A 22,527-nucleotide genomic window follows, 5' to 3' on the forward strand; every position below is an offset into this window, starting at 1 on the left:
CTGGGACAGAAGTGCTGGGCTTGTGACATGACAAAGTCATGTCTGAAGTAAAGGGCACTATAGAAATGGTAAATCTCCACCCTATATAGAAAGTTTGTTTTGACATAGGTGGCCATTTCATCTGTAGAACAATGCCCAAGAAAAAATGTACCCTTTGTTGAACATTGTTCAGAAGAATAGTTGATAGACTCGTACATAGATTTAAAATCCCCAAAATCTTTAGAGACTTTAGGCTGATATACTGCAAGAGAACAATCCCTGGTAAGCGGTTAAGGTAAGACACCTCTTTGGGAATTCTATGTTACTTGCTGTTTATGTAGCAGATCTCCCTCCACATCCAGAAAAGCAAACTATGGCTTCTACCTGAGATTCATGAGTGGGACGTAACATTGCCTCCTAACCCACCTTCTATATTCCAGGCTAGCCATCTTCATCTTCCTGGGGCTGAATTTAATACAGCTGTTGACGTTGAGTACATGCAAAGAAATAAACTTTTACACAGATTAAAAATAATTTATTTGCAGTCTTAAAAAGCTGGCAGAGCATATAATTATGTACAGTTATTTACAAAAACTTTATTTTTCGCAATTACAATGCAAGGACTTGCTAAAATATGTCCAGTACACCCCTCTCTTTCAAAGTAAAGTGCATAGCACACATTTTGAGTACTGAAAATGTGAAATAACAGCAAATCATTTAGCTTCCATATTCAACAGTTTCATCACTGGAGTGCTTTCTTTTGGTTTACAGGGCCCAGAGCCATCAAGTAGTAATCTGTGCAAGATGAAAAAGTAATCAAAAATGTTTAAACAGGCACACATTTTGTGGCACCTCATCCTACAATCAGTAAAAGAAAAATACTTTTTCTTTTTAGTCTTGAGTTTCATCTAGTCTGCAAATCCCCTTTTTTGTGGGTGACTAGACAAAAATGCAAATATATGAAGAAAACGACTGACTAAGGGGCAATAAATTAGAAACTCCTATGTATAAATATTGGACAAAAATGTAAAGATTATGCACATCTGCCACACTCAGCAAACTAAAATGCTTAATCCTGGTTGAAAGTACATCACAGATTAATTCTAACAGTGACTCTGTACAAAGCAAATGACAGAACATTGATTTTATAAAGAATGTGGTAGCATGTCAGAAAAACGTCTTATAGAAATTTAAAGTACTTCACCTAGGAAATTTTGGACCAGCAAAAAGAGCCATTGAACATCTTATTTTTAAGTTCGAAAGCTAATACACAGCGCACTCTGGGATAGCAATGAATCACTATAGCATACTCTTTGGGGGGGGGGGGTCACTACCACTTCAGCACAGCCAAGGAGATTGAGTGACTTTGTACAACATTAAACCAAGAAATGAGGTGCCTCCTAACCCATAGACAGGGAACAGACAACATTAATTTATACATAAATATACTACATAAAATGTAAGAATTTTGCACATTTACCACACTCAGTAAACTAAAATGCTTAACCCATGTTTAACACTGAAAATACATTGCATCTTAATTTCAGCAGCGACTAAAAAACAAATGCTTGAACTCTGCTGATTTTAAAAATATGGCAGCATGTTATGTGATAGTGTGTGTGAACATGTCAGAAAACTATACATTATAGAAATTTAAACTACTTCCCTAGTAAACTTTGGACCGGCACAAATAGAGCCATTGAAGATCTTGCCCATTTCATTATTTTAAGTTATAAAGCTAAGATTTACACAATGCAGTTCTGGGGTAGCAGTGAATCACTATAGCAAAATCTTTGTGAATTGCTACTCCTACAGCACAGCTAAGGGGGCATGGGGTGACTTATAATACACCCCACAGAGAGGGAACAGCCATCATTTATCAAGGACAATTACCACTGCCGGGGGGGTATTATCTCTGTAGCACAACCAGTAAGGTGGGGGTATGTTCCTGCATCTCGTTGCAGTAAGTGGACAGACTTTCTCGGCATAGCCCATGCAGAGGAAATATCAGTCACTCATGAGGGAGGATAGCTATCGCTGCAGTACAGCCAAGGTGTATGGAAGTGATTATCCATGCAGCATTATCTCAGGGGACACAGTTGGAACAGTAACCCTGTACTCTTCAGTCATTACAGGTACATGACTATGCAATTGTGTCTGTTCAGGGGAAGTGTACTGGAATGCTACATCCTAAGACACTAAGCAGGGATGTAGCAAGCCCATATCAAAAATGGAAATATGAATAACCTGAAAACAAAGATGATATTGTGGATTTACTGCACAAAGACAAGATAATTGGTACCCCAAAGGATCAGAAGAACCTGATGAATATATGAGGGATGCCCATATGGTTTTCATCACAAAAAAGTCCATTTAAAAACAGAAGACATCCTAAAAACTTTAAAAACAGTTTGAAAAGCTTCAAATGGAAAGTCAAACTCTGAGGGCATAGAGTAATAGTGGAGAGAGAAGCATGTTATGGAGAGCAGCAGACATCTACTTCTGACATCTACTTCTGATGGAACTGCAAGAATTAGTGGCTTCAAAGTATGCAATTGCCACCATCTCTTGGTTACCCACGATTTGTAAAACCTGCCAAATGCCTATAAAACTCTGACAAAGCCTATGTCAACAGGCACTACCAGTCATTAAGGGCAACAACCCCTTTTTATATGCATCCAAAAATGTAGAATATTAAGTGTTCCTTTATCAATCTTCAAAGTCTACACACAAAGTCAAACACAATACTGCCAGTAAATGTCTTGACAGCTGTTAAACTAATTCCATATGATGTTAAACTAATTACCTATATAAAGCCAAGCCTTTAAAATACATCCTTGCTAACAGCACATTGTGGGATGAATTTCCTTTGAAATTAACTAAATATGCATTTCACTGATTCAGTTAAATACTATTTTCAGACATTTAGATGTACAGTGGCAAATTCCCCATATGTGACGGGCACCAATCTCAGCACTGCAACACTAGTGTCAAATAACCTTGGAGAAGACAGAACTTTCCTTCTCCAAGGTTGTATAACTTTAGAGTTCTAGATGATAGATTTGGGGGTGGATGGGTTCATCTCTAACAAAAATACAAGGAAACTGGTTTAGATGCCCAAGTTTCTTACTTTGCGAATTGTGCTTTACTGAAAAGCTATTCAGCAAAGTCTCATGGACCAATCACTGTCAATTAGAATGACTACCTGGTTACAAGACACCTATCTGCCTGCCCAGCACACTATGTGAGCAAACATTTGGTCAGATCACGGATCTAAAAAGTCAGTCTCAATTACACCAATGTGTGTTGAACTTGCTGTATATCAAACGGGACTAGAGCTACCTGGTTTCAGGGACCAAAATATGTCCTGTGACTTAAATAGGACATGCTCAATGGGCAGATTTGTCTCCCAGTGACTGCAGTGTCTTTAGGACATGCTACCAATTCATGTGAAACAGGGTACGTCTATGATACTGTTCAACAGGAACCTAGACGAGTGGATGGGGCACTGTAAATTTTTTTACCAGGGATAGTGCCCACAACCCTCCTGGACACGGGCAGCCATCAATAAATGCAGTCCAGAGTACTGACTAGCATATCCATGGTATTACATTGGGATGAAACAGCTAGGGTTGAAATGACTTCTGTGTTGTTAGCCTAGTAAACTGCTATGATCCTATGTGGGCAGGCAAGTAGCAAGTATTTTTGTGTTTTTCTTCCTCCATTCTGCAGCCTTATAACTTTCAGCTTTCTGGATTAGTCCCCACTTCTCCTACTGCTACTTATAGAAATGCCAGGCATGTCAATACTGCCCCCACCTTCATTCGTTGACCAGGAGCTGTTTATTCCTACTTTCTCTCCATCCCAGGGATACGCCATGTGGTATGCATGCCATAGCTCTCATCTGACAATGATTTTGGCAGATATATTGGTCTGTTCATAAAATTTGCGGCTTTCTAGCAAATCATTGAGGATAGCTCTCACTAACTGACCGTTCATTTCAGAAAATGTATGCTAATGCATCACTTGTTATTCCAACAAATTTTTAATGTATAAAAGTAATATTTAAAATCTTTGTAGTTGTATATTTAAAATCAGTCTCTGATTTTGGGCCTTTGCCCCCAAATTCTTGAACCAAGAGTTAGAAAGTTATAATGGGTCCTTACTGAAAAATCAATACTTAATGCAGTCTCTCAAAATACAGAATGAATATTGCTCTTTAAAATTATTATTTTTTTTTTTTTGCAGGAAGGAAAGCTACACTGAACCTCTAATGGGGGGGGGGGGGCAATGACTCCAAATCACCATGCCTTAGAGAAAAGGGAATATTCTAAGAAATGGAAATCTCAGTAAGTCTGGATTTTCAGTCATATTTTGGCACCATATTTCAGGACTGAATAAATAGCAACTATGTTGCTTGCTACAGAGCATGCATCTTGGAAGGCAGAATATGTTTAAGATGTGGGGTTTCTCCTATCAAGTTTTTACAGTTTAGTTCAGAGTCAATTTGCCTTCCTCAAAGAAAGAACCAGGCACCTGGCCACACAATCCCACTGCCCCTCCAGCAACTGACCTGGTCACTCGAATGTTGCCAAGACCACCCCCCCCAAAAAAAAAAAGAAATGATTACCTCATTCATATTGAACTGGGTGCAATCTCCCCCCTCAGTACAGAAAGCAAAAAAAAAATATATATATATATATACTAGACTATGTTCTATATTAATTCAATTAAGTAAGCAATGCCGGTGCCTCAGAGCATAGGCTGGGAAAATGTCATGGCAGGACACTAGTCCCTATCAGCTAGTGAGGACTGGTCTCATGGGAAACCCTGCTGAAGAGCAGAGGAATGGCTTTAGGATCCAGTGCAGGAAAGGCATGGGAGTGACCACCCAAACCATTAATAAGCCCTTGTTGAATGTGGTAGAACACACATGCAGACAGATGGACACTGGCACTCCTTGCCATTAAACAAGTGCTCACATCACCATTCGCAAAATGATTAAGCCATCATCCAAATGCTATTATCAGGATGTCACTGACAGAGCAAAGCACCCTCATGGCTGCCTGAATGATTGCTCCAGAGATAACAGTTCAAAGGGGACAGAAAAAAAAAGTGCACTGTCTCGTTAGAGTCTAGGTTGTCACGGCAGGCATGGTGGCAAAAAACACCTGGATCATCTGCAGAAAGCCATGTGGTTGAAGAATAAATTGGAGTTTATATTGTCTATGGAAAACAGGTGTTACAGAGCAAGATAAATAGTTCAGTCAGACATGTGAGAAAGTACAGAGGAATCATTCAGACTGGATGGATCAGATTTCTAAAAAAAAACTGATGTATCGTAACCAAAGTGTTATCAGCTGGTAAAACAGATCATGTTTGTAAATTGGGACTTTACCAGTGACTGAGCAGTCTTCACTTGGGGCTCACAAAGCCCCAAGTAATTTGGCAAATCATTAACAAAGGAAATTCAAAGTCCCTCAATTTGCCTAAATCCTTGGTGCTTTCAATGTCATTTCAAAAGTCTGTACACAAACATTAAGTTCTGAGTACAAATGGTTACTTTGCAGTTTGATTCATTACTGGTTCTAAAACCATCTGCAAGAGAGGGGGCCTAGTCCCAAGTGTCATTCCATGGCCATGCAAGACAGCAGATTTCTTACACAAAGGCCTATAGGCACATACTTGCAGAGGTAATGACCAAAGTGTTCCAAAGTAGGGATTTTAGTGGTGCTGTGCTTGCAGGTTCAAATGGGAGTCAAAATTTGATTTTTCAGTTACAAAGGTTAGGTCCCAAGGAGGAAGGCTGTGGCCCAAGAATCTCAAGTGAAGTCCTTTCAAAAACTGCTTGACAGGAGGTTAAGTGCTACATGAAGTAGCTGATAATGGTTATTAACTGAGGAGAAAGTCAGACCCTTAAAGGGGTCCAGAAACACAGCATGATCTCCAAAGACCGATGTTACCTTTGGTAGTATGACATGGTCTATATACCAGGTAGAAAATCTATTCCATTTAGCAAGGAATTACTTCTGAGAGTCAGGTTCCTGGAAGTAGGTTTATTGACTAATTGCAGGGTGTGAAAAAAATAATTTCATAATAGGACAAGGTTACTATCCTACAATCAGGTTATGTCCCGATATAGCAGGGCTCCTCCTTAGAGTTAGTAATGAATAAAGAGTTAGAAAGGATTTCCTCCCTTAGCTGTACCAGCTGAAAGAAAAAGGGCTACCATGGCCAAAAGGTTATCAGGATAACATATCCTTAAAGGATACAAGGCCTAAACATGTCCTACATAGACCGACTCAGAACCCTGTCACTGTACTGTGCATCTTACAGACTGCTAAGAGCTAACCTGTATCTGGCATACAAGGCATCTTCTAACCCATTACTCATGGATGTATTGCACATCAGCAAGTCAAATGGAATCAAATTAGGAATCTAAACCTCTTCTGCAACATCAACAGAATGGTTTGATGGGACAGGTATATCCTCAAAAGATATTGTGCTGTGGAACAAAATCCTCATTCACATAAAACAAAGTTCATCCCTATCCATTTTCAAGGGCAACTTAGATCTATGGATTGGAAATGGAAAATTTACCCCAAGCCTGCCTCCTGTACTAATGGAGAGATGCAGATTCTACATGCTTTTATTGCATGCATGGGTCCCCAAGCCTGCCTCCTGTACTAATGGAGAGATGCAGATTTGACAGGCTTTTATTGCATGCATGGGTCCCCCTCATTATATATGGTATGATCCCAGTTATTCTCATTCAGGATCATTTATAATTATCAACCATGGGATGGGTAAAGGCAATCTAAATGGGACAGGCTATTTTAAGTACAAAAATGGGAACTGGCTAAGCTTAAAATGGCCTGCAAGGACAGCTAGCCCAGCACATACCGATGAACCTATAATTATAAAATCTGCCCTTCCAAGCATACAAGAGATTTTTCCTCCACTGGGCTGAGAAGGCTTTACTGCACCACTACTTGGAACAAATTTTCCTGAACTGGTGGTTTAAACAGGAAACAAATAAGTCCTTGATCCACCACTTTCATGTTAGGCTGCAATACTTGGACATCTAACTTCCATTGATAGAGGTTGGCAGTGGACCTGCTCAACTGGTCTGCATAGTTATTGGTGAAAGACTGTAGGGACCATGAAGGGAAAGCTTCTGCTAACCAGAAAAATCCTAGGCTATTGTGGCCAATCTGCAAGTTGGTAGGAGCAAGTTCTGTCTTTCTGCTGATCTAGATGACTCTGGTGTAGTCTGACCCCTCTGAAGACCACTCTTCTCCCAAGTAGCATAGATGAGTACAAGTAGGTCCAAGCACATCAGTGTCCTAGATCTAGGTGCTTTACCTTCTGTGTGAAGTTAGGTGACATATGAGCTCCCAAAGCAAAGTTAAAGCCCAATAATCAGGGTCTGCAACCCTTAGAGGTCACAAATAGCACCTCAGTGTTATTTGCGTGTTGCCAGCCATCTGAGCTTTTTCAGTAGCTTGTACATTAAAACAATTTGCACTGAGTGAAGATGCTGCAGCCTTAAGTTCCTTCTAGAGCACATGATCCAGCTGGTGTACAGCACGGTAATGGACCCATGAGGATGGAATTTAACATTCACACGACGGAACTTGCTGTCGTGGGGGCTCTTCCCTGTTGTTTGCATAGGCAGTTATGCAGAAGTGTTTTTCTTTTTTTTTTTTTTCTGGGGGGGGGGGGGGGGGACTACAAACTTGCACTGGTGGCAGATTATTCCACAAGAGGTACTCCTGTGAGGTGTGCAAGGTGATCTTTACCAGAACTCACGGGAAAGTACTCTGAGGCAGTCATCCAAGCATGAGTAGGTATTAATGAAATTCAGTGTTCTGAATACCTTGAGCACAGTGGACAGCCCAGATGGCAAGGAGGTAAACTGGAAATGCACTGTTCCAGGTATGAGCCTGAGGGGGGGTTTAGCTCTGTAAATAGTGTTGTGCAATAGGAAATTACCTTAAAGCCTTTCTTCCTTTGCCCTTAAGTGTTTCAAATTTACTTAAATTACAGAATTGGTTCAATTTGGGCACATTCAATAGGAACTTCTAAGGGCAGACTTTCTTGCGTACCAAAAAGATGCTTGAATAGAACCCTATACATGCTCTAATAGAACCCATCATTGAGAAGCTGATCCCTGGTGGGACTCGAAGAAATGTGGTCTTGGGACAGTAGAGGCATTAAAGGCATGGATGTTTAAGCTCCTTTTTTGCACCCAAATGGATTTAGTTCTTATTCCTAGCTCTGTGGTCCCAAACATTTTTTCCTTGAAAAGATCCACTCTCTCTCCAACAAAATAGAGGTAGTGAAAGGGGGGTATAGTCAGAACGGAGATTTTCAGCTGGGAGGAGGCCTACTACCCCTGCCACTTTCCTATGTCTTTTTGCAAAGCCCTTGTCCTGCTTAAAATGTTGATTTGGTGGATGGACTATCTGCATAATCTTTCTTCCATTCTCTGTGGGGGGCACAATAAAAACTCCTTGACTGAGACAGCATTCTCAATGCAAGACATCTCCGACTGTTCAACAGTTCCATTGCCAAACCACTGAAAACACTTTCTGCAGCAGCTCTAAAGGAGACCACCATAGACAGAAAATCTGACAAGAAACTTTCATCTTTGTCATAACCAGAGTTCAGCACTACCAAAAAATAGGCTAGGTTATTTGTTAATAAGGGTATCTTCAATGCAAATGGTATGACCATTCCAAAAACAGCCATCTTCCTCTTGGTGTGATGAAAGATGCCATTCCCAAGGTTGGAGGCTTTCCTGGAGGAGGTAAAAACATGTACCCTCCCACCCCTGCTGTGGCATTTTTCCCAGAAAGTGCCCAAGCTGGGAGAGGCAGGCATTATTGTAAATGGCATATACAACATGGGATACAAAATCAGAACCTGGCCAGATCGTCCCCCTTGCTGGGGTATTGGTTCCTAAATGAATATAGGATATTGATGGCTGCAGCGTGTTCCTCATGGGAGTGTGTGCTTAGCTTGCCTACTGCAGACCCATTAGTCACTGCAATGGGGTGCAGATGAGCAGAGGAAGACCAGCCACCCACATAATGTCTCCTCCATGTGGTTACCTATTTTATTTAGCAGTAGCACAGCAGGGGGGTGCAAAGGGGACAGTTGCTGTTACTGGAAAGGCATTTGGCTTTTTTTTTCCCCTAACTCTTCACCTGAAGAACTTCTGAGGGGGTGGAGTGCAAGTTTGCGGGACTGTCACAGGGTAGTAGTTCAGCCAGCAACACCTCTTTCAAGACTAACTTCCTCAAAAGCACTACAAGTTCGCTTAAATTCATTTAAAGTGATCTTTTATTAATAAACAAAACTAAATATGCATAACACTAAAAGAACTATCAAATACAACAGTCAAGTAAGTAGGCATAAACGATGCAATTTCCAGGCTTTTGTACATTAGAAAAGCAAATTCCATGTTGTTACAAAGAGCAGAATCATTCAAATCGTAGCCACTGGGCCCGAGTGAGCACAGCAGTTAAATCCACACAGTTCTCATTCCAAACAAATACTGAAAGTAAACTGTTCCAAAGGTCAAGAATCTTTCCCCACTAGGACTTGCCATATTGGACTTCCTAGACTCCTTTCATATGTGATGTATGCTCTTTGAAACAATTGAGCACTCCTGTCATTTTTAGTATCAGTACAGTCAGCCTTGGATTCTTCAGGATGGGGATACAAGCGATCCCTTGTTCGGAGTCAAAAGATTCACAAGCTGAGCAGAAAATGGATTCTGTTATTTACTGACTCAATAGGAGGGAAAACCAATGCTGCTTTGACCAAAGGCATCCATGTACCCCTCCCCCTACAATATGTCTGAGGATCTTTCATAAGTGTCTGGATGTCTCAACCTTGTTTGAAGGGAAAATGACAGTTTTATCTGCTAATTCACTGTGAAAGCTTTATTTTTCGATAAAGAGAAGCAGGCAAACAGGACACTGCAGTGAACTGGTGTGCTGACTCCACATACCACCCTTGTAAGTAGCCAACATACAGGCAAGCTGAGAAGCACTGGGAACATAAAACAAAATGAATTACTGAAAACTAAGCACTGATCCAATGGCATTATCCAACTGTGACAATCAAGAAAGAAGCATGAAAACCAGATATGGTGGTCCAAGGAAAGAAGTGGCATTAATCATTGACCTAGCTGCAACTACATTGTTTTGCATACAAATGTACAAAGATATACAAGCAGAAACTAGAGCAATGATGAATTAAGACACCAAGATAGATCAAGCAATAGTAGCAACATAAATTTAATTGAAATTTCAGAGACCTAGGTAGCTGGGTAAAGAGTGCGCGCACCTGTGTGTGTGTTTAGCAGTGCACTCTTGGCAGACAGACTGAAGAAATACTAATTTCATTAAGTTTAATCACACTTGATTTATGAATGGGTCCCATTTCTGTCACAGTATTAGAAACCCTAAGAATCAAGAGTCTGATTAGCTTTGCTAGGGGTACCAACAGCATGGAAGATGCCATGTAGCCCAGCACACAGTGTTCCCATTCAGAAAACTGTTCAGTTTAATTACTAGGAAGCAGTTTGCCGGAAAGATTACCTTGTCTGAAGGATGGCCCTCTGGGGCTCCATATTTAGTAGTGGCCCTAGGAAGCAGGTTGAGAGACTGAAAAGAAAGCCAAACTGAATTGAAGATCTACTTGCCATCTCTTAGGATTGCTGCTTGAAACAGATTTGTCTAGACATGGAGAGATGCAAATTCCCTTGCTTCTAAAAAAAGCAATTACTGGAGCAAAGCACCTTAGAAACACTGTAGGTGCAGCAAATAAATTGAAAGTAAGAATATCAAGAGGTAATTTAAATTCCCTGCTTCAAACATGAGAAACCAAGTCCGCTGGCTATAGGGATATACATTTCAATGAATCACCTAGAGCTAAAGTTCACATAGGTGGGTGGCTAGTCCTGCTGCAGTTCTTCCATATCATATCCATATCACACACATACATGCACACTTACTCCTATGACCACTTTAGAGTGTCCAATGCACCTACTACATGCCTTTGGAAAGTGGGAGGAAAGCAGAGCACCTGGAGGAAGCCCACATGAACACTTCCTTACTTTTCCTGGTGTTTGCCTTGTTCCAGCCTTTGTTAGAATTGCTAGCTTTTTGTGGTGGTGTGGTGTGTGTGTAGGGGGGTCTACTGATTTACAAACTAAATAACCTTCCCCTTTTTCTCCAGTTTTGCAAGTACCTTTTCTGCAGAGGGTCCAAACAAATTTCCTTGTCTAATGAGGCCATTAAAGAATTCTACTTTCACATGGCCTGACTGATGCCATTTCCTCAGCCAGGTATGTCTCCTGAACACTGGTCTTGTAGCTCCTCCAAAGTACTACAGCCACATTTTAGAGTCCTTGCTGACCTGAGGTTGCATAGTCCTTTTGGGTCCTTACTGTACCCCCTCAGCCTTGTCCTTATGTCAGAATAAAGCTCCCTGGATGTGCGAGTTGTGTGTCAGTTTAAGGTTCTGAAGTCCAGGCCAGTAGAGATTAAGGTAAAGGTCCTTCCCAGTTCTATTACATACCTTACTTTCCATCCTCTTGGGCAATTATATTTCTTGTTGGAGCCACAATAGCTCCCTTGCTGGAAAATAAGAGTACCACAGATGATCCACAATAGGATTCTTAAGCAAGTAAAGGAATGTTTTTATCCTGTGAAAATGGCAAGGCTTTCTACGAGGAAGTTGTTTGGAATCAGGCTCCAAAGATGAATTAGGAAGTGCCATCAGACAAAACTTTAGTGGAGGCTTGACCAGGGCTTAGAATGCAATATGGCCAGAACACTATAACCCAAAATAGAGTGAATTCCTTTGCCTATTTGAAGTGATTTTTCATCCTATGAGAGATGCAGAAGATAGCATATCTTCAGACTCCAGGGGAGAGGACAGCTGATCTATATAGGCTACATTATCCACAATCAGTTTGAAACTTTAGAAGAGGAGAGATACCTCCTCTTGGGGATGGAGTATCCTAGACATGGGCTCTCGCTATACTGCTGGGTATTTTCAGGAAAAATATAAAACCATAAGTGAGATTTACTAATCCAAGAAGGAAAATTGTTAAGGAGTTTATGATGGCCCATTCAATAGCTGCTTCAGATGACTTGGTAATGGGCTTAGGAATGGACACCACCTTGGAGGGCATGGAATGTGGGTGGATACCCAAAACCTCAGTCCAAGAACCAAAGGCCAGCAAGGGACAAGTGGATGCATTCCTGTCCTTAACAAGAGTATCAGAACCAGACATCCATGGAAAGGAATCTGTACCATCGGACACCTGATGGGATTTAGCACGGGAAACATGTCACTGACCAAGTTTGTTGTGGCCTACAAATGGATAATGCCAGAAGCCTCGATGGATGATACCAAGTTGGGGGACTGAAAAGCAAATTGACAAAAACTAGTTATCATAAGCAGTCTAATGGAATGCTAGTTTCCTGAACTCCTCATTGGAGCACTACAAGCTTCTTTCTGGAAGGGATGCTAAAGGATTTGGCTGATTCTACAGTGTTGAAAATGTGGAAAAACTACAAAACTAAAATAAAAACCAGTGGACCACACCGCACTGTGAAAGAGTTTAACAATGCACTTTTTGTCTGTCCTCGTTAAACTTCTTCAGATATAATACAAAGATTCAAACTCATTTTAAAACATGTGACTAAAAAAGCCAATTAGGCAATATAAAAGAATACGCTAGTTACTTTGCAACTACCACCTGCTCTTTAAAGTGATATCAACACATGTTAAATAATGAATAGGTAACTTTTTATTGAACACATACAAAATACATTCAAGGATATGTTTGTTCAAATAAATTCACAAAACTTGTTTGTGACATACTTGAAATTGCAAATGCTATCTTCTCACAACAAGTTTTCTTTTGTCTGCATTTCTCCAGCTACCACCCTTACCACCAAAAACACTTGGTGGTTAAGGGGCAACTGGTGAGAGCAGTGGGAATTTTAGACTATTGCAGAATGACAAAATCTCAGGAATTTATTTTTGAGAGGAGCCTATCCTAAGGAAATGGTTGCCACACTAATATAAGTTAAATACAAAAGATCTAATGGTACGCAAGTACCTATATTAGGCCCAGTTAAATTCTAGGCCAATATAACCAACTCTTATGGTATAGACGCTCCACCTTCCTTAGAAAATTCTCAGTTGACTCTTCCTAAAACCAGTACGGAAGTTACAGAATTTAATATTAGATTAGTCACTACTTTTAATGTCAGCAGTTCTACAGTATCATACATTCACAAGAAATAGGACTTATTACGTAGTGACACTTTCCTTATGAATAAAGTAGGCAACTTCCCAAAGATAGTTTATAGACGTGGAGGCAACCTTAAAAATGTACTAGTAAGAAGACAACTGCATTTAGATTTCTGGGAATGGTTAAATGCGGTATGTGCAGATACTGCAATTTCATAGACAGGAAACAGTTTTGTAGTTAAAGATAAAACATACTTTTTAAAGAATAGATTTAAATGCAAATCAAAGTATATTGTTCATTTAGCTAATTGTCAAGACTGTTCTGTTTTTTTATATAGGCAAAATGGAGCGTAGACTCCGCGACCACATTTATGAGCATATATATGCTATTGACAGACAAAGTAGACCACACTGGCAAAACTCTTCTTTATTAGGAGGCCACACAAAGTTAAAACCATTGCCCAGGTGCAAATAGATAGAAGAGGGGGGCTGATATCACTGAAACTGGAAGAATTGAAATTGTACTGGCAATTGCTTTTAAATGCCCATAACTATCCAGGCATCAATGATGTGTGCTACTACATGTCTCCTCAAACTTAAGAGTTTGAGAAGATAGCATTTGCAATTTCAAGTGTAAAGTTTAAGTACGTCACAAACACAAGTTTTGTGATAATTTATTTGAACAAACATATCCTTGAGTGTATTTATGAGTGTATTTATGTGTTAAATAATGAATAAGTAACTTTTCATTGAACATAACTGTTGATATCACTAACGTGCAGGTGGTAGTTGCAAAGTAACTAGTGTATTCTTTTAAAAAAGCCAATCAGGCAGCATAGTCACATGTTTATGCTCACTTGTTTTAAAATTAGTTTGAATCTCTTTGTATTACATCTGAAGAAGTTTAAAGAGGACATACGAATAGCGCTTTATTAAACTCTTTCACAGTGTGGTGTGGTTCACTGTTTTTCTATTTTATGATTCTACAGTGTTCTTAGGCCAGGTATGCACCGTCTTTCATGATTTGGGTATTTCTAGAGAGAGTTTGCTCTCCCCTATATTTTAAGGTTCAACCTTGAAAAACAAGTAGTTGGCTACATATTGCTCAGGTCCCAAAAGCAAAAACATTTACATAGAAATCTGTTGTGCATAAAAACTACCACAGAAATGCTTGTTGTGAAATCTGCTCCTCACAGTCAAGAAGCTAAATCTTTTTTAGAATCCAAATCAGACCGCCACCGAATCCTGATAAATGGGCACACAAGAAAAGTATAGCAATAAAATAGGTTATCTGCACATTTTGCAAGCTAGGCCTAACACTGTCATCACATGAATTGTTGCAAGAAAGAACTGAAGAGGGCAGGGGTGGACATTTCTCTTGTATCAGGACAGCCTGAAGTTCGGGAGAGTTCATCCATCCAGCCTGAAGGGAGAAGATAGCTATTCTCTGGAAATTGGGCCAGTGTTCAGGCCTTTAGTGGCTCAAATCACATTACTGCAACATTAAAAAGTGATATTTATAATTTCTGCTGTCAGCAGAACCTACCTGCTGGCTGAAGGCCACCCCAACACATGTATCCAACATTAGGTCAAAATACACAACAGACCTTCACCTTTAAAATTTAGCCAGGAACTTAAAGCTGATATGATCACAGCTGGTCTTATGGGATCTCAGGTCCTAGGGAATGAAGACCTTGTATACCCTTCTCAATTTTAAGGGTCCTCTGGAGGTATGCTGACCACGTGATCTGGCCAGTCTCTTGTATTGCTCAGTCTGAGCTTCTCTTCTCATGGAGCAAATAACCTTAGATTTTTTTCTGGTGCCCCAACTCCTCTATTTCAATCACCTTGGTCTCCAACTGCTCAGTGCTGTCCTCAGTAGTCTTCATGCCATGAAAAGTCTATGTATTGAGTGATTCAAATACTTATGTATTCCATTTCCTGCACCCATCCTATTGCCAGCCTGTTCAATTCAGTACAATCCAATATCTTTGCGTTAAAGAGTACAGTCCTTGAATTAATTTGGCCTACCATTGTGATCTGGAAATTCTATTCCTTCATAGCTATATGCTTTTCTGACTAGTAGGCTTACCCAATAGCTGGTTTATTAGCCTGTGCTGTTTTGAAGTTCAGCATTTTTACACTTATTTTCCTTTGTATGTACTTTTGTTGTTGCTTTGTGGCAGGTGCCATCTACACTTTGAATGTTATTCCGTTTTGTCCTCTAAAGGACTTTAAAGATATCAAAGGTCAGGTGACATAGCAAAAGGATTTTTTTTGTACTTTTCCTTCTCCATTTTTGGCCTCAGAGATGGTACATTTAGATTTTGTATGTTGCAGAGCACATGGACTGCATGGTTTATCTGTGCAGTATTTTGGGTTGACCTTTTCTGGCTACGTTCCAGTGAAATACTGACATTTCATTTGCAGTGTTGTGTCGTGAATTAATGGAGCTCTCATTCTAGAAAATTTTGAAAATGTTATGCTAAATTTTCCTGCAATTCTTGCATTGTGGACAAAGAGACATACTGAGCAGTTCAGACTGCCAAGTATTACAGCTTGGGAGACTCCAGTTTAATTACTTTACACAGTGGTCAAAACTGATAGCGGACACCTTAGCTATACTATTTCCCAAGTTATCAGCACTGTAATCTCATTCCTAGCAAGGCACAACGGCTAGAGTGTAACCTTAGTTGATGACTGACTCACAGATATGTACAGCAGGATGGAGTATGAGGCATAGATATCAGACAAGTGTCAGGTTAAAAGGAAAAACTCGAGGTGCATTTTAAGTAATTAATCGCTTTTATTTCATTTGAAAATACTTCATTTGAAAATGCTGTCCTACTGAAAATAAACCTGACTTTTGGAGATCCTGCAGAATGGAAATGTTTTACTTCCTCTGAAGTGAAGCATCTTCATAAAAGGGTATAACCACTCAGGACTGGGGGAGGTGTAACAGACACCATACAAGTTCCTAAAGGGTTTATTGAATGCAAAAATAGTTTTTACATCCTTGCATTTTTTTCTTTGGAAAATGAAAGCCAAGAAAATACATTTTAAATTAAGAGTTCTCATGGATTGTCAGGGAAACTCATTTAAACTTTGGTCCCACAGATTGCATTTACACTTGCAGTTTGCAAAAGAAAAAGGCTTTATTTTTACATTTATCAGCATTCAACTCTAGAGTCAGCTAAAAGCAAAATACTTCAAAGTCATTTTAAAATTATATATGAATATATAGAGCTTTGTGCTGAAAGAGTTTCAAAAAACACAGCTTGTTCACAAAATAACACGGTGTAACAAACTGCATTTTCAGACTCTCCTGAAAGGGAAAGCAGGACTCCGATGCCAAGGTGCTGCAAGTCATTTAGGCACTGGAGTGATGTTCTCCCTTCGCAAATGCCATATATATATATATATATATATATATATATATATATATATATATATATATATATATATATATATATATATATATTTATTTATTATGCTGGCTTCCTGAGCTTAGTCACTAGTTAGTACTGAGTTAGTTCACTAGAAGACGACCCCTCTCTACTCGCTTGATGCCAACCTGTCAGATTAAGATCCAGTGATGCTGTTTTCAAGGCTGCAGAGTGGACATGCCGACCTTGTTTGCTGAACCTCTGCTGTAATCTTGACATTACAAGATCAGTCTCTGTATGCTGCTGCTATATAATAATTGGGCTAAAAAGGCATGTATTTATAGTGCAAACCTTGCACTCAAGATTCACTCTATACTGCTCTGCAGACTTGGTCTTCATCCTGAAATGTTGCTCAGGGGAAAACCATGTTTGGATATCAGCTATATACTGAATGGCTGGAATATAAACTTTTGAAAAAAAAAATACCTTAAACTCACTGAAATAGGAGCTTCGTTTCAGAATTAAAAATGAATGTGTCCAACAGCATCTTCCCCAAAGGTTCCTAGAAACACTTAATTGTGTTATGAGGCTGATTGAGTTAGTAATTTGGTAAAAGTTTCCAGAATTATGCAAGAGAGGAACTGTAGTGATAAGAGACAAAACTGTCATGGCTGGTTCAGAGTGGTCCAAGACATTTTTACCAAAGCAACAAACATCTATTCCCTACAAACAGGTAGATGCATGCATCAAAATCTATGGCATCAAGAAAGCACTAAATTGCCATACATAGTAACAGCCTCCTATCAAGTGGCCTCTCTTCCCCTCATGCACAGGAAAAATGCAGGCATTTCTGCAAGGACTCCAGCAGCATGCACTCACTGATCAGGGTAAGTGTCTTGTTTCTGTGCAGGCTACACTTGATCTTGCTCAGCCAGCTAAAAATTATTGAAATCCACTGCTTTAATTTAGATTTGCACTTTCTGAACAAACTGGGCTGGTAAATGCTACCACCTGACTTTTCCACATTCATGTACCTTTTCAGACTATTACATGAACTCGACTCCCATCTGTACAAAAGCAGAGAGCAACTAGTCCAAGATCAGCAAAGTCTCTCACCCTGCATGTCAGGATTCACACCTATTGGAAGGTGCGTTTATTCCAGCTGCCCAAGGATGTGTGCCCTTGTGATATTGTATACATTTTTTAGGGTGGGTTGGACTATGAAAACTTCCATCCTGAAAAGCTGTATTTACAGACTTCCTTGCACTGTTTAACCTATTTTTATTACAAAGTTTGAACATTATGGTCTTGGATCTCATAAGTATGATGTGGGAACCTTTTTTTTTTTTTTTTTCCTTATGCAGGACAGGATTCAGCTTTAAATTACAAATGTCTACTGTTACCTATTTGTGAGCTGTGCTCCCTAGACAGAGATTAAAGTGATTTAATGGAGCCCTTTTTTTAAGTAGACCATTTCTGAAACTTGAGTTTCTAGAACTCATTTTGGAAAGAAATGTCAGTTACCTGCCACATACTTTCCTGGTGCACAATTTTTACCATTCCAAATCCAAATGAATTTTGAACAGTACCGCACTAGCATTTTTGTTCACATTTTATCCCCTACAAACTAGACTAAACAATCCAGCATTTACTGTGAAAACACTACAAAAATAAAATACATCTCTCAAAGAGATGAATGCCATGCCAAGCAAATCACAGTGGAAGTATGGGAAGATGAGCCCATACAACCAGTAATTGGAACACTGGAGTACCAGAGTACTCTACTAAAGACCTGCTACAGCTGTGGTAGGTTTCACTTAGTCACATTTTATATGCCATCTTTTGTACACTGAAGTTGTAGCCACAAGATGACAGACTAACAGAATTTAACACATTAAAATACAAAATTAGCCAGTGCAACTCTACATAGTTAGCTTTCAGTGCAGAGAAAATACCATAAAGTATGCTTTCTATAATTTCTGTACTTCAATGATATTTCATTTATATTAATCTGTCTTTCTAGACAAAAGGCCATCAGGGTCCTGCAGTCATAACACTAATGAATTTTGATGAGAAAACAGAACACAACTGCATGGGAGGAGGGTTCATTATCAATAAAAAAGCAGTTCATGTGTGTCTGTATCACTGAATAGATGCACTTTCAGCTGAACTGAGTTTTTACCAACAGTTTATTTCAAGCATTAATCCTTCGCAACACAACCTAGATTACATGCTCTGTTATTGTCCCATCCTGCAGTGTGCACACAGTGCAACCACAAGAAGGTACAAAGCATCAGAGTTTGCATCTATCCTTTTTTTGTTGCTCTTGTTTCCCTCTAGGACTATTTCCCATTTTGATTAAGTTGCTATCATTTTACAGCCATAAACATTCGGTTTCAGCAGGAAATTTATTGCCCTATTCTTGAGGGATGGTGTACAAATTTATTCGGTCTGGGTACTAAGTCCCTTACCATTAAGAGGAAAAAGAGCATCTCTTGATCACGGTTACAGTACCACACCAAATCAACGGTGGCAAGATATATTATACCACGGAATATTTACTTTCACTAAAGAGATGCTCACCACAACCAGCTTAAGTGGATGGATTACTACTTAGATGGGAATTGCACAGCTGTGTGAACTACTTTCAAGTATATCCAGTAAGTTAAACAACTCTGCCAAGAGTAACATTTCTTAAAAATTAGTACTAATGATTCCATCTGTTCTTCATTTTTACCTAAGCAAGTTTCTGTTCATGCATTCTGAGCCATGAAAAGCCACCAGCAGAATATATAAGTTTACTGCAAGACAGAAGTCTCCCATACAGCAGTAAACAGCAACATACAGGACAGAGACCTGCAGAAAGCTAGAGTGTTTGTGGTAAGGTACACAGAACTATTCTCCATGCCTGACTATTTAGATATGAAGCTGTATACACTGTTCACGGTCATTGATTATGTCTGCATACTCTGGTCTCCATTTTGAAGAGCAGGAGTAATTTTTCAAACACTTAAAGTTCATTGTCTTGCTTTACCATGCTGTGCTTTCCATCAGCTGAAGAGCGTACAGGTGATTTGTTAAAATTAAATACAAATAGTTGTACATCGTACCTTTTCTCCCCAGTTACCCAATGGGATATGGCTCTACCCCGCTGATTAACACTTAAGAATTGAGCTGTATATGTTTCAACTAAGAATGACAGGGACAATCATCTTGAAGGGAGGCATCTAAAAACTGAAATCATGGTGCAAATGCAATAGAAAGAACAAACAGTAGCTTTACATGTACAGATCTGGCAAATGCCTTATTAAATGAGCTAAAATTCTTTATATTGCAAAAGCTTCTAGCTTTTAGGATGCAAATTAATGAATTTCTTCAGCTCTTCTATTTGCAGAAAATGTAGAATTCATTCCTCATAAGGATGTGGTAAAGTCATGACCAATCATTACTGTGAAATGCAAATCTGTCTTGCGATATGAAATAAAATGCATAGGAATTCATACTTCCCACACAGCAGTGAGTTCTGAAGTTGCATTATAAAAGCTTCTTTACTGATCTTTTACATAATATGATAAAAGTATTGCAAATGTGGCATTGCAAACAATTTGCATGTTTAGAAAGTGTGCCAATGTCTTTCTAACTACACCAGACAATCTTGCAAGCTGTTCATATTATATTTCTGTAGGTAGCCGTTCATAAGCTTGCATCTTCATAGTTGAGGTGGGAATCTAGATACCATCTCAGTTCACAGAAGGAAGGCCGATCTTCGACATCAATGTTCCAGCATTGCAGCATTATTTGGTAAAGGACGTCTGGACATGATTGTGGGCGTGGCATTCTGTACCCACTGGTAATCTTACTGAAGACTTCACTGCTACTCATCCCTACTCAAAAAAAAAAAAAAAAACATTAATATGGTTCTGACTGCAAATCGCACGGTGCATCTTAACTGCTTTCACCATCATTATGCATGTTAAAAAAAAAAAAAAAAATGCAGCCAGTTAATTTTCCATTTTTAAACAATTACAAAACCCATGAACACTTCTAGGACATCTGAATCCTTGGCTGTAAAAACAGTTGGCAAAGAGTGATCCCTTAGGTCATAGTTAAAACTAACAATGGATAAAGCATGATACTCTGCAGCCCCTGTGGTCACTCATGTACGCAGATAAGTGGCACACAGCTGCATCACCTACCAATGTCATACAAAGTAGGTGATACTGAATGATGTACATCTGAATGGAAAAACATAACCTAGAGGTTCAAATACTATAAATCAGTGGTGCAATGCATTTATAATGCAGATGTTCCGGTAAGAATTCAAAAGCAGATCTGTGAAGGGAAATTATACCCTTGAAACTGGGAAAAACTCCTTCAGCTTACCCCCTACACGAAGATGGTAATGCCAGAGACTACCAACTATAGGCCAATAGCTATACCATCTCCACTACCACAAATCCTGAAAAATGTATCCAGCCAACTACTCACTTATCACTGAAAGTAACCTAGTCACACCACCACCACATGGATTTGGCTCCCTCCACAGTACAATCACTCTCCTCAGCTTTACAACAAATGCAAATAAAATACAGATGCAAGTAATTTAGTGTTGGCAGTGTTTCTGGATTTCTCCAAAGCCTTCAACCCAGTCTCACACCAAGCTTTAATCCAGAAAATGTACATCCTAGGACTTCTCCCACATCTATTGCCTGGTTTGATAGCTACTTGATGAATATAAAACAGACTGTCAAATGGCAGAGCAACATGCCCTCCTTTTTTCCCATATCAGTGGGATTCCCTCAAGGATCTACCCTTGGCACCTCACTCAAATGTACTTAAAAATAACCCTCACTTAGGGCTGTAAACAAGCCACTACACTCTAATGTATATTTTTGGAATAGTGTGAATTCTGGGAGTTGCAATAGCCAAGATGGGTCTCCATGCATCATCCATTATGTGGAAAACACTAAATTACTTGCATCTGTATTTTACAGAACATGCTGGAGGGATAGATTCCTGTCCCAGAGGCTTCCCATACTCTGGAAAAGACCACCTATGTCAAACAGAGCTTCTCATTAGCACTACAAGAAAAATCTTGATGACTGGATGGGAAATAGGAAATTCACCCCAGGGATCACTTCTGTGGCTCTGCTCATCAGGGGCACAAAAAATAATTTTCTTGGGTGGCGAAAGCCAGGGTACTTTTTTGGCTAGGCTTGTATAGGCCCTAGGGATGACCGCTGAGTACCTACCTATGAACTAGACTGGAGTAAAACATTTCCCTTACCCCTGATGAGGAACCATGTTATGTCTTTTGGTCTGACATGATAGGTGGAATTATTATATTTTCTTGATATTCTGGCACTTGGGAAGATTCCGGTCATATGCAGACTCTGAATTTGTTGTAGTCTGTATACTTAATCAGGAGGAAGCAAAGTCTTATGTTATGGATTCCTAGGCAGAGATAGAGACAGTCTGCCTGCAATCCTCCAAGGAGGGATAGGTGTCAGAAAAGCCATATTGTCATAGCTGTTCCTTTTGGAAGGAGGGAGCCCTGCCCCCCCAGCCACCTCCTCCCAGGACTTGTCCTTACCATCTCTTTGCCAGCTCTTCTTGAACTGGTCCCATTCTCCTTTAGGCTACTTGCTCTGACTGTGACAGAAGGCTAGCCTTGGAAGGCAATTTCTGTCATACTGTTACATTGGGGAGGTGAAAGACATGCTTTATACCCTACATGACCATAAGGACCTGTACCTTGACATCCTGTGGCAGAGGTGGAAGCCTCAGCCAGGCTAATCACATAACTGATGCCATGTATGCTTGGATTAAGAGCATCATAGCCACACAAAGGAGTACTTCATCACCTGACTAGCAGTCT

The 22,527-nt window shown here is 39.7% G+C and overlaps 1 protein-coding gene across 1 annotated transcript in view; it reads right to left on the reverse strand.

The window, feature by feature from the left end:
• Nucleotides 1-1,291: 1,291 nt before the first annotated feature.
• Nucleotides 1,292-22,527, reverse strand: part of LOC122817181 (protein-tyrosine kinase 6-like) — a 171,030-nt gene continuing 149,794 nt past the window's right edge. Inside the window, exon 8 of the mRNA XM_044090395.1 lies at nucleotides 1,292-20,533. Within this exon, the coding sequence (XP_043946330.1) occupies nucleotides 20,343-20,533 (191 nt within the window). The 3' untranslated portion in view covers nucleotides 1,292-20,342. The remainder of the gene's footprint in view (nucleotides 20,534-22,527) is intronic.

Source organism: Protopterus annectens, chromosome 12.part0 (genome assembly GCF_019279795.1).
Source record: "Protopterus annectens isolate FY-2018-M chromosome 12.part0, PAN1.0, whole genome shotgun sequence".
NCBI lineage: Eukaryota > Metazoa > Chordata > Ceratodontiformes > Protopteridae > Protopterus > Protopterus annectens.